Source organism: Aethalodelphis obliquidens, unplaced genomic scaffold (assembly GCF_003676395.1).
Source record: "Aethalodelphis obliquidens isolate GAN/ISIS:26980383/991018 unplaced genomic scaffold, ASM367639v1 scaffold126, whole genome shotgun sequence".
NCBI lineage: Eukaryota > Metazoa > Chordata > Mammalia > Artiodactyla > Delphinidae > Aethalodelphis > Aethalodelphis obliquidens.
In genome coordinates this window covers 578,607-591,474 of record NW_020838070.1, presented here as the reverse complement: position 1 = coordinate 591,474, position 12,868 = coordinate 578,607, and the positions used below count along the sequence as shown (strand labels likewise).

Genomic DNA, 12,868 nt, shown 5'->3' with positions numbered 1-12,868 from the left:
ATATACACAATCGAATACTCTCTCTCTCTCTCTCTATATATATATATATATATATCACATTTTCTTTATCCATTCATCTATTGATGGACACAGGTTGCTTCCATATCTCGGCTATTGTAAATAATGTTGCTGTGAACACTGGGGTGCATGTATCCTCTTGAATTACTGTTTTCATTTTCTTTGGATATATACCCAGGAGTGTAATTGCTGGATCATATGGCAGTTCTATATTTAATTTTGAGGACCCTCCATACTGTTTCCCACAGCGGCAGCACCAATTTACATTCCCACCAACAGTGCACAAGGGTTCCCTTTTCTCCACACCCTCAGCAACATTTATTATTTTGATCTTTTTGATGATGGCCATTCTGACAGGTGTGATGTGATACCTCACTGTAGTTTTGATTCACATTTCTCTGATTATTAATGATGTTGAGCATCTTTTCCTGTGCCTGTTGGCCATTTGTATGTCTTCTTTGGAAAAATGTCTATTCAGGTCTCCTGCCCATTTTTTTTTTTCCTGCCCATTTTTTAATCAGGCTGTTTCTTTTTCTTTTTTTGTTTTTGATGTTGAGTTGTATGAGCTGTTTATATATTTTGGGTATTAACGCCTTATCGGTCGTAATCATTTGCAAATATTTTCTCCCATTCAGTAGCTTGTCTTTTCGTTTTGTCAATGGTTTCCTTTTCTGTGCAAAAGCTTTTAAGTTTAGTTAGCTCACCAGAGGTGAAGTCTTAAGATAGCCATGGCGGTGAGGAAAATGGATAGAAGGGAAGAAGGAAGAACTGGCTGGGGATGCGGATATGCTTGGAATATCCTTGGAATGCTCAGCAGCTGGGATGAAGGGGTGGAAAAAGTGGAGGTTGAGTCTGACAAGGATGCGTTTTGTGAGTGTGTACAGCAAAGGACAGGATGCAGTTGAGTTAAGGGTGTTTTGAAAGAGGGGCTTTCAGGGTTAGGTTTTTGAGGGTGGAGGAATTACGAGAGGAAAAGAGAGGAAAGAAAGAAGCCTGCAGTTGGGACTATATCACTGCCCAAAGCTGGTCTCTCACATATAATAATAATTTAAAATTAACAGAGGATTTTAAGGGATCTTAGCTCCCTATCTGTTTATTTTTCCTAAACTATTGAACTTGGGTATTTTTATACCTTTATGCGCAGTTATGATGGCTATAGAACGGTGAATGTATCTGTAAATCCTGGATGGTGCCTTAACTAAATGTTTATAGTATATCCGTCCTGTAAAAAATCAAAAAGTGCTCCTTCCCTAACCGCTAGATGCTATTTGTTTCGTGTTTGCCTATTTGCTAGGCAAAAAGGTGTCTGTTCCTTTAATTGGCATTCATTGGATTACTAGTGAGGTTTTGCACATCTGTCATGTTCCGTCAACCACCTTGTAAATTAATAGTTTAGGCCTTATGCCTTTTCTTCCCTTCAATTTTTTTTTTTTAATTTCACAAGGATCCATGGGGACACCCCTTTGTAAAAAATTCAAATGCAGGCCATAAAAAGCCCCACTGGCACAGTCCCTCTCCCCTCCCCAGAGGGAAATATTTGGGAACCTGCCTTCCAGGCCTTTTTCTATTCATCTCTAATCATGGGGCTTGGTTTTGTTTGCTGTACATGTTGTATTCCAACCTTGGTAACAGTCTTGGTAATCTTTCCAAGTAGTACATATGCTGGTCACTTGGAATCCCTCCCCAGTTTTCTCCTGCCGTGGGTACTACCCTTTGTAAGGACTGAATTGTATTCCATCGTGTGGTTTTGTTTACCATTTCCCACGTGTTGAGTTGTTGCTAGCAAGGCTGGGCTGAATATTCCTGTGTGTACCAGCCTTTTGTATAACTGGGGAGCAATTTAAGGGCACTGCTCTTGCCCACTGAAGAGGCAATTTCCTTTCTGACCCACAGGATAAGCAAGAACTTATGTCTCCATATCTTCACAGGCACTGCATATTATCAATCTTTAAAATGTCCCCTGGGAATTCCCTGGCAGTCCAGTGGTTAGGACTTGGTGCTTTCACTGCGGTGGCCCGGGTTCAATCCCTGGTCAGGGAACTAAGATCCTGCAAGCCACCAAAAAGTCCCTCAATCTAGTAGGAGAATTATATCTTACTGTTGTTTTAATTTGCATTTCCCTAATTACTGGTGAGGTTGAGCATGACCATTCACTGCTTTGACAGATATTTGAGTGTCCACTCTCTGCAAGGCATTGCACAAGTCAGCAATGGTGAATAAAACAGATGTCATTCCTGCCCTTACAAATCAAGGAAATGAAATCTTTTAGCGGCAGTTTTTCAACATTTTGCCTTTTACTTGTGTTTTTGATTCGGTGCTTTTATAACTAAATTTAAATTTTTTCTGTATCCAGACCGATGAGTCTTTTCTTTTATGCTTTTATCCTGGAAAATCTTCTCTTACCCCCAAATCAGATACATAATCACATGCATCTTTTGGGTTTTCTTTAAGCAGGTATTTGTCATTGTAAATATAACAGAAAAGGCCATGCTCGCTAGGGTCTGCCTGCTGTAAAAGGGGAGACAGCTCGACATCCTCCCCAGAGTGAGGCTCCTCGCGTGGCCCCAGGACTAGAGAGGATTTCCCTCTCTTCTCTCGGGCTTTTTGGATCTGTGAAATTAAAGCAAAAATTTCACCTAGAAAGGAGATGGTGCTGCTCTGCATGACGAGGTAAAAGACTGTCTTCATGTTGGTGAAAGGAAATACCCGCAGATACAACTTTCCACGGAGGAGGGGAGGCTGGGCAACAACTGCAGGAGGCCGACCCAGGACTCCTGATACATCTCTACCATGTGACTCCAAGTGGTAATTACAGTGGAGAGCCCAGGGTCCCTCACCTCAGCAAAGGGAAAGGAGAACAGCCACCTCCTCCAGGGGGTACTACAAGCTCAGGGTCTGGGAGAGTTCCTGTGTTGTTCTTATACTCTTTCTCCTATCACAAGAGTAACAACTGCTCAGTGCAGAAAACCTGGGAACCACAGAAGAGTACAAAGAGGAGGAATAAACATGGAGCGATAGGTATCTCAGCCACATTTCAACCTAACAGTCACACTTTTGTTCTGTGCACAAATCATTTATTTGCATTCATAAAAACTGGCTTTGGGCTTCCCTGGTGGCGCAGCGGTTGAGAGTCTGCCTGCTGAGGCAGGGGACACGAGTTCATGTCCCGGTCCGGGAAGATCCCACATGCCGCGGAGTGGCTGGGCCCGTGAGCCATGGCCGCTGAGCCTGCGCGTCCGGAGCCTGTGCTCCGCAACGGGAGAGGCCACGACAGTGAGAGGCCCGTGTACCGCAAAACAAAAACAAAAACAAAACAAAACAAAAAAAACACGAAAACTGACTTGGCCTAAAAAGCTTCCTCTTAAAGATGAATGGTGGTACTTTTGACTCTGGGACCAGAGGAGGAAATGAGAGGGAAAGAAGGGAAAGCTGGTGGCTGGTCCTCCTGTTACAGACCCTCTAAGACCATGAGTGCGGTGACCACAGTTTAAGATACTGTGCATCACTGAGGGGTGAGGAAAACCACCCAGTGCAACCACCCAGAAGGCTCTGCAGAAAGAGGGCTATTAGGCCAAGTCTTGGGGATCAAATCAGCTTCAACCAGGGCAAAAAAATGTGGGAAGGGTAGTCCAAGCAGAGGGAACAGCACATGCAGATGCCTGGAAGCAAAGGGGAGCAGGTCATATCCAGCAACTGGTAACTAGTTTGCTAAGGCTGAGTTACAGGCATCTTAGAAGGGAGAAGGCAGATCACGAGGCCAGGGAGCTTGGCGGAGGCAGGGGCTAGAAGGTTTGTCTGCCTTGTTAAGTTTTTATTTTAGCCTGAAGGTGAGCCACTGAAGGGCATCATCAGAGTTCTGATTCCCAAAGATCGTCCCAACATCCTTGCACGGCGTGGGTTTCAAGACCAGTCAGTGAAGTCCTCCCTTGAAGGGACAAAAGCAGGACGGGCATTGGCAGCACTGCTAGAGGCAGAGGCTGTCACTCTTTAGGAGTCTGAACAGGTACATGGGTAGCAGGTCTCGGGACAACGAGGATCACTTCCTCCCGGCTTGGGGCCCGCCTGGATGGAGGGGCCATCATCCACTTAGGCGAAGGAGGAAGATGCGGACAAAGGCTGAGTCTGCAGACCTTCCCATGGGAGAGAGGAGCTGAAGTTCAGGTCGAGCTGGAGGTCAGCGGGTGGCTCAAGAAGCCAGTAGAGGGATGAGCTGGCCCCAGCGGACATGCAGAGTGTGGATAAGAAGCCAGGGACTGGTCCTCCAGGGTTGCGGGGGCAACTGACGGAGGGGGCAGGACAAGCTCTGGGAGCAGCTGGGCACGGGGCTCACTGGATACACCCCTCCACACGCAGCAGCAGGTAGTCCCTGAGGAGCGGGGGCAGGGGGAGGCGGGCGGCAGCCTGTCGGCAGCGGCTACCCAGCTGAGCACGGATGGCCAGCCGGGCCAGGTGCTGCAGCCGCCTCGGCTGATTGACCATGCACAGGGCCGAGCTGTAGAAGGCTTCGTGCTCCTGGATGGGGAGTGGAACAGGGTCAGATGGCCCAACGCTCTGACTTTGCCCTTCCATCTGGGGGTGACCTAGTGGTGGGGCCCTGGGATTTTGCAACCTGCACCCACCTGGGCGTTTGGCTCATCTTGAAGGACTCAGATTCAGAAGCAAAGGCCCTGCAGGGGTCATGGGAGCTGGGACCACACTGCAGAGCAGGGTCTCAGCCATGTCTGCACCCACCCCCACTCCAAAGATACTGGCACAGTGCCCACTCAGTCAGAGATGCCTGATAAATGTCTATACTGATGCAGGTAAGAGAGAGGCTAGAGAGTTGTGTGCAATTAAAGGTTGTCCTGAGCTTCCGGGGGCAGGGGACCCTGGAACCCAGAGGTTTCACTCTGCCCATCCTCCTCCCACCCAGAGTCCCTCTTGCTCCTGCCTCCAGGAAGCCCACCCTGGAGGGACAGGCCTGGGGCTCATCCTTCCTCTCCATCTCCCCCAGAGCCCAGGAAGGAGCTGTGCTCATGGGGCGGACTTACCTGCCACAGCTCTGGAAGCACTGCCTCAACCCAGGTATCACAGGATGGAACACAAGGGTAGGCATTAAGCAGGACTTCCAGGGCTCGAGGGAAGTTGGCACAGTGTCTCAGCATCTAGAAATCAAAAGAGAGTCTCAGGGCTTCCCTGGTGGCGCAAGTGGTTGAGAGTCCGCCTGCCAATGCAGGGGACACGGGTTCGTGCCCCAGTCCGGGAAGATCCCACATGCCGCGGAGAGGCTGGGCTCGTGAGCCATGGCCGCTGAGCCTGCGCGTCCGGAGCCTGTGCTCCGCAACTTGAGAGGACTCAGCAGTGAGAGGCCCGCGTACAACAACAACAACAACAACAAAAAGGAGTCTCAGACTAGAAAACAAAAGAGGGTCTCAGGGGTACCATGCCTCTACCAACCAGCCTGGGCCAAAGCCCCATTCACATCCAAATCTGTTCTTTTTTTGCCTGCCCACGTGCCATGCAGGATCTTAGTTTCCCGACCAGGAATCGAATCCGTGACCCCTGCAGTGGAAGCGCAGCGGCTTAACCACTGGACTCCCAGGGAAGTCTCACATCCAAATTTGAGAGGCCAAGATCTGAGTCCCTCCTCATCCTTTTCTAGCCTCAGTTTACCCTACCTTCAAGTGTGCTCCAACCTCCTGGCCCCAGCCAGTTTCCTTGGGGGCTGTTTTTCTCCCTTAGACACCCTCTCCCATAGCCCTCACTGGTCCTTCCCAAGAGGCGGACAGATCTCTGGCCCAGAGAGCGGGCTCTCTGTCTCTTAGCCTCTCTTCCTGGAGGCTGGGCAATTCCAGCTCCAGGCATACCCCGCCCGTCAGGAGTCTTCTTTCACAGGCCCTCCCTGCGCACCTCAGGGCGCGCAGGCTGGGCCCCATAGTCCAGCAGGGCAGCAAAGAGGATCTCGGGCTCCCAGTTGGGGGCGTCCTGGACGGCCTGCAGCGCGCAGTCCATGGGCGTTTCGCCCGCCCCATTGGGAACTGCAGCGCAGGCCCCGTGGTGCAGCAGCAGCTCAGCCAGGCCCCCGCAGCCGTTGGCACAGGCGTTGTGCAGCGGCGTGTGGCGTTTGCGCCCCGCCGCCCGGGCATCTGACCCGGCTTCCAGGAGCCGGCGCACGGCGGCCTGGTGCTGCCGCCTGCTGCCCGGGCCCTCGGCCCCCGCGCACGCGGCGTTCAGGGCCGTCTCGCCCTGGCTGGTGCGCAGGTTCACGTCGGCGCCGTGCTCCAGGTAGAGAGCCACGTGCTGCTCCAGGCCTCGTGCCGCCGCCACGTGCAGGGGCGTCACCTCGCTGTCCTGTACCGCCAAGTTCACGGTTGCTCCCGCCTCCAGCAGCTGCTTGGCGCACCTGGAGGCAGGGTACAAGGCCCTTGAGGCAAATCCTGAGGGACCAGGCCTGGCCTGGGACCCCCTCAGCCTGCTGTCATCCCTGACCCCTTCTTCCCACCTCTCTTGGCTCAAGCGAGCCTGGCGCCCACCGCCAGACTCACAGAAGCCCCATGACAGAGAGCAGAGCTGGAAGGCCCATCCAAGTCACTGGGAGCATTTCAGTTTTCAGCCCAGAAAAGTTGTGGTGCAGCCCAGGACATACAGCAAGTTAGTGACTGCGGAGGAATTAATACTCACTGCCTCAGACCGTCCCTCCCAGAGTCTAACCTGACTCCCCCATCAGATAGGGACCCCAAGGCCTTGTTCTGAATCACTTGTCAGTGGTCTCCTAACATTTTTTTTTATTAGCCCTATTTTATTTTATTTAATTAATTTATTTATTTTTGCGGTACACGGGCCTCTCACTGCCGGGGCCCCTCCCGCCGCGGAGCACAGGCTCCGGACACACAGGCCCAGCGGCCATGGCTCACGGGCCCAGCCGCTCCGCGGCACGTGGGATCTTCCCGGACCAGGGCACGAACCCGTGTCCCTCGCATCAGCAGGCGGACTCCCAACCACTGCGCCACCAGGGAAGCCCTTCTCCTAACATTTTGAAAGCACAAAAAGTTTTGAAAACCCACTAATGTGTACACTGTGAAGCATAGAAAATTAAGGAGTATGACCCCCAAAGAAAACAGAAATAGAAGTCCTAATTAGTAAAAAACAAAACAAAACAAAAAGTCGTAATTAGTATTTTCTTCCTCTCTCCAAACATGAAGACCACCTTTCTCAGCCAGCCACACCCACTCCAGCAAAGGAAGGCACTTGGGTCCCACTTACTTCACTTTCCCCTGGAGAAAACAAACAAAACCAAACAACAAAAACCAGGTTTTAGGGAGCACGTGTTTCACAGGTGTTTCATAGGTCAGAACACTGTTGAGGCAAATATGCATCATTAACCGCCTCGGGGTAAACCAAACACGCTGCAAACTAAATTAATGATGGCACTAAACTAACAGTGATTTAAAAAGCCAGAACGGTAGCCACTGGAAACTCAGGAGCAGATCCATCAACCCCATCGAAACCCTGATGAAAAAGTATCCTTCCCCAAAATGGCCAGCATTCCAGCTCCCTTCAGTGCGCATGTCTGGTAGGCACTTTGCTCAGTGGCCAAGCTCTGAGTAGCAGCCAGCCAGCCACACACTACTTAATTTATTACCTCGGTAAGTTCTAATCATAGACTCGTTTCTGTTTCTATATACTAAATTTAAATAACTCCAAGAAGCTCGCCCAGTAGGGTTCCAGTAAGTGAGACCATTCTCAGTTCACTTCAAAGGATCAAGTGTGCTGGAAGGTGCACCACATGCCCATAAGACCTCAAGAAAGGACTGGGAATTTTGGATCATTTCTGGGTCCATCACTGATCTAGATCTACATGGGTAGATTCCAGCACGTGGGCTGTGGAATGCCTTTCAGGAGCCCTTGATTCCTTGCCCCCGCCAGCCTTATCTGTGGACCTGACTTGTCAAAGTGCAAATACCTTCATGTAGGGTGTGGCCAAGAAACTGTTGACCTTAAAAAGGTGGGAAGAGGAAGCGTCCTTCACACTAAGATTGGGAAACACTGGGCTAGATCTTTCTTGATGCCTACCTCAAAATAGCTAGGAATGTGGCTGCAGAGGGTTCCCAGGGAATAGGAGACTGCAGTTGGGACAGGGTTTTTCCAAAAAGCAACAGGGCTTCTGCCTACTGGGCTTAGCTGATGTGACCTTGGACAAGTCACTAAACCTTTCTGAGTCTCAGGTTTTTCACCATAGAATGAGACCTGTCTCAGGATAGAAAGCCCAGAGATAATAAACCCATGTACCTATGGTCAACTAATCTATGACAAAGAAGGCAAGGATATACAATGGAGAAAAGACAGTCTCTTCAATAAGCGGTGCTGGGAAAACTGGACAGCTACATGTAAAAGAGTGACTCCCTAACACCATACACAAAAATAAACTCAAAATGGATTAGAGACCTAAATGTAAGACTGGACACTATAAAACTCTTAGAGGAAAACACAGGAAGAACACTCTGACATAAATCACAGCAAGGTCTTTTTTAATCCACCTCCTAGAGAAATGGAAATAAAAACAAAAATAAACAAATGGGACCTAATGAAATTTAAAAGCTTTTGCAAAGCAAAGGAAACTACAAGACAAAAAGACAACCCTCAGAATGGGAGAAAATATTTGCAAACAAATCAATGCACAAAGGATTAATCTCCAAAATATAAAAACAGCTCATGCAGCTCAATATTAAAAAAACAACCCAATCCAAAAATGGGCAGAAGACCTAAATAGACATTTCTCCAGAGAAGACATACAGATGGCCAAGAAGCACATGAAAACCTGCTCGACAACACGAATTATTAGAGAAATGCAAATCAAAACTACAATGAGGTATCACCTCACACCAGTTAGAATGGGCATCATCAGAAAATGTACAAACAACAAATGCTGGAGAGGGTGTGGAGAAAAGGGTACCCTCTTGCACTGTTAGTGGGAATGTAAATTGATACAGCCACTATGGAGAACAGTATGGAGGTTCCTTAACTAACTAAAAATAGAATAACCATGTGACCCAGCAATCCCACTACTGGGCATATACTCTAATAAAACCATAATTCAAAAAGATGGGGCTTCCCTGGTGGCGCAGTGGCTGGGAGTCCGCCTGCCGATGCAGGGGACGCGGGTTCGTGCCCTGGTCCGGGAAGATCCCACATGCCGCGGAGCGGCTGGGCCCGTGAGCCATGGCCGCTGAGCCTGCGCGTCCGGAGCCTGTGCTCCGCAACGGGAGAGGCCACAACAGTGAGAGGCCCGCGTACCGCCAAAAATAAATAAATAAATAAAGACACATGCACCCCAACGTTCATTGCAGCTCTATGTACAATAGCCAGGTCATGGAAGCAACCTAAATGCCCATCGACAGACGAATGGATAAAGATGTGGTACATATATACAATGGAATATTACTCAGCCATGAAAAGGAACGAAATTGGGTCATTTGTAGAGACGTGGATGGATCTAGAGACTGTCATACAGAGTGAAGTAAGTCAGAAAGTGAAGAACAAATATCGTATATTAACGCATATATGTGGAACCTGGAAAAATGGTACAGATGAACTGGTCCGCAGGGCAGAAATAGAGACACAGATGTAGAGAACAAACGTACAGACACCAAGGGGGGAAAGTGGCTGGGGCGGGGGGGTGGTGGTGGTATGAATTGGGAGATTGGGATTGACATGTATACACTAATACGTATAAAACAGATAACTAATAAGAACCTGCTGTATAAAAAAATAACTAAAATAAAATTCAAAGAAAAAAAAAAGAATGAGACCTGTCTCCCATGACGTTGTGAGGACATGTGTTTCTGGCATGTGAGCTGGAGACACACACACATACCCACACACCCCCTCCCCAAACCATCTCAGCCCCTGGGCACCTACTGTAAGGACTCAGGGGTTGTGCAGAGGTGCAAGGGTGTTGTGCCTTCCTCAGACAACACATTGACCTTGGCGCCGAAGGTCAGCAGCAACCGCACACAGTCGGACTGGGCCCGGGCACAGGCCTCGTGCAAGGCGGCCCGGCCCCCAACCCGGGCGTCCAACTCAGCTCCCCGCCGGATCAGGTAGCGGGCGCAGTCGGTGTGGCCTCGGGCAGCAGCGATGGTGAGGGGTGTCGTATGCTTGGCTTTGGGGGTCAGCACCCAGAACCCTGGGGGGAGCAGGCAGTGTTAAGGGGGGTGGGTATGAGGCTGGCAGGCAGGGCAGGCTGTCATGTACAACTGACGCTGCCCTGCCCTCTGTACGCCTGGCTGAGCACAAACCCTGTGCCCGTCTGTACCTGTGGAGAGGGGCTTGCTCAAGCCCCAGCTGAGAGTGTAAATTGGAACAGCCTTTTAGAAGTTTGTCAGTCTGTAACAAAACGTAATACGTGGGTCATAGGAAAAACATTTAATTGCTCTTTTTTTTTCTTCTTTTTTTGGCCACACTGAGAGGCTTGTGGGATCTTAGTTCCTCGACCAGGGATCGAACGCTGGCGCCGGCAGTGGGAGCGCCGAGTCCTAGCCACTGGACTGCCAGGGAATTCCCTTAATTGCTCTTTAAAACCACAAGGGCAGCTAAGGAGGGTGAATCCTGTTAGGGAAACCTCTGGGTCTTTGAGCTGCTGGTGGAGTCCTTGGCTCTTTTAACTTGGGCGCGCTGGTGTTGGGGAGGGGAGGGAGTTACACACAGGAGTGCCTGGAACTGACTCAGGGAGTGGCCAGAGCAGAGCTGAAGAAGTCCTAGGATGCTCCTGGGGTGGGGAGGGTGGCATGGAAATGGGGGGAAGGGCAGAGAGGGAGGATAAGAGATGGAGGTAGAGAAAAGAAGAGTGGGAAGAGGGGTCGATCACGGGACTGGTGTTGAATCCGAATTGTAGAAATCGCCAAGGTCTTGTTCGAAGGACACAGATGGCTAATATCCTGCTGTCAGTTGTTTGCATTGTAGCTAAGTAAATCCCTGGGTTTCCTAAATCTTGGGTAAAGCATGTTTTGTTTTTTATTAGGATTGAAATTAAGGCCAAGTTCCATTTGGGAGATGGAGATGGTGGACATGCTGGAAGAGGAGACCAGGGTGCCCTGGGTGGGGTCACATCTCTAACAGTTGAAGGAATTTGGCCTGGTGGTGACCGTGAGAGCATAAGCTCTCCAAGGATTTTGAACCCCCATATCCATGGGTGGGGTGTGAGGCAATCTCCTGTCAATCTTTTTTTTTTTTTTTTTTTTTGCGGGGGTGGTTTCTTTTCTCCTGCCTAAGAACAGAGCAATCATTTGGTTTACATGGACAAACCTTCTGGTCAGAATAGATCCTAAGGAAGATCATTGAACAAGTACACAAAGATGTTGGTCATACTGTTATTTAAAATAGTTTTTTTTAAAAAGGAAACCTAGGGACTTCCCTGGTGGTCCAGGGGGTAAGACTCCATGCTCCCAATGCAGGGGGCCTGGGTTCGATCCCTCGTTGGGGTACTAGATCCTGCACGCATGCCGCAACTAAGAGTTCGGATGCCTCAGCTAAGAAGTCTGCATGCCAAAACTAAGACCAGGTGCAGCCTAAATAGATAAATAATAAATATTTTTAGCAATAAATAAATAAAACAAAAAAGAAGCCTAATCTAACCAATCTATTTGGGGGCTAGTTCTATAAATCATGGCACACCCATACAATAGAATTCATGCACCTATTTAAATTATTACGTGGGGAATTCCCTGGCAGTTCAGTGGTTAGGACCCTGAGCGTCCAGTACCGAGGGCCCAGGTTCAATCCCTGGTTGGGGAACTGAGATCCCGCAAGCCGCGCGGCATGGCCAAAAAAAAAAAAAATTATGTGGACTTATGGTTATTGACATAGAAAGATGTTACATGAAAAAAACAGGCTATAAATAGCATCTGGAGTATAATTTCATTCTATGAAAGAAAAAATATTCACGCGTGGAGATACATTCAGAGAAACGATTGCATTCGAATACAACTGTGTTCCTGTGGAAGTCATATAACATGTCACTATAACTTGAAATCTGAAAAGACATACAAATCACTAAGCATGCCTCATCTCTGTTTAGGAGGGAGCTGGAATCGGCAGTGGGAAGGGATGGTCTAGTCTATGGTCTGGAGGGGGGCGATGGGGCCCAGGCTCCCCCCCCACCCTCCCCTCCTCCCTCTCCCTCCTCTTCTGCCCCCACCGGGTGCTCCCTACCCTGTTCAGCTGACCAGGCCAGCTGGTTGCTCACTGTCTCCACAATCATGTTGGCAGCGCCTTCATCTTGGAACAGGGCTTGGATCTGTTGCAGGTCACCGGAGAACAGGGCATTGTGCACAGCTGGGTCCCGGCAGGAGCGGCGCGGCCGAGTGAGTTGGGTCCGGGAACTCGAGGGGCACCTTTGGCTCTGGTACTGCTGGGCTGCAGCCCGCCGCCGGTCCTCCCATTCCAGCCACTCCCGCTTCAGGCGGAGAGAGCGCAGGGTGGAGGAGGTGAAGGGGAAGGTCTCCCCTGCCATGGGGAGGGATCCAGGGGTCTGGGCAGTGGCAGCTGGGCAGAGCAGGTTCCCTCAGCCCGACTGCCACCCTTGCTCTGAGGAGCCACCCTGCCCCCAACCCGTGACCCAGAGAAAGGAGCAGCTGAGGCTATAAATAGGCCCTTTGCTGTTCTGGTAAACAGTTTGCCCAGAGTCATGATCTTGGTGCAGAGAAAGTGTTGGGCCAACCCCCAGCCCGCGGCTAGGGACAGCCCCTGCCCCTGCAGATACCCTCCAGCTGGGGAGCCGGCCCTCAGCTGAGCTCCAGGTCCACACCTCCCACTTCTCTGGAGTGAACATCTTGGGTTGGCAGGGTCCGAGGTGAGTGAAACAGTCAATCAG

General features: G+C 50.1%; 1 protein-coding gene across 1 annotated transcript; it reads right to left on the bottom strand.

Annotated features, from left to right (window-relative positions):
• Nucleotides 1-3,284: 3,284 nt before the first annotated feature.
• ASB16 (ankyrin repeat and SOCS box containing 16) lies at nucleotides 3,285-12,592 on the bottom strand. Its single transcript, XM_027098903.1, has 5 exons — nucleotides 12,208-12,592; nucleotides 9,916-10,183; nucleotides 5,908-6,400; nucleotides 5,049-5,162; nucleotides 3,285-4,530 (listed from the first exon to the last, which is right to left on the bottom strand). Exons 1-5 carry the CDS (start codon nucleotides 12,506-12,508, stop codon nucleotides 4,345-4,347), a joined length of 1,362 nt encoding a protein of 453 aa, XP_026954704.1. The 5' UTR covers nucleotides 12,509-12,592; the 3' UTR covers nucleotides 3,285-4,344.
• Between the last annotated feature and the right edge of the window lie 276 nt (nucleotides 12,593-12,868).

Bases quoted from the DNA above. Each gene is read 5' to 3' on its own strand.
- ASB16 (XM_027098903.1), bottom strand. From the start codon at position 12,508: ATGGCAGGGGAGACCTTCCCCTTCACCTCCTCCACCCTGCGCTCTCTC. The intron at 5,163-5,907 runs GTGCGCAGGGAG...TTTGATTTCTAG, and splicing joins CCCAGCCTGCGCGCCCTGAG to ATGCTGAGACACTGTGCCAA. The intron at 4,531-5,048 runs GTAAGTCCGCCC...CTCCCCATCCAG, and splicing joins TGCTTCCAGAGCTGTGGCAG to GAGCACGAAGCCTTCTACAG.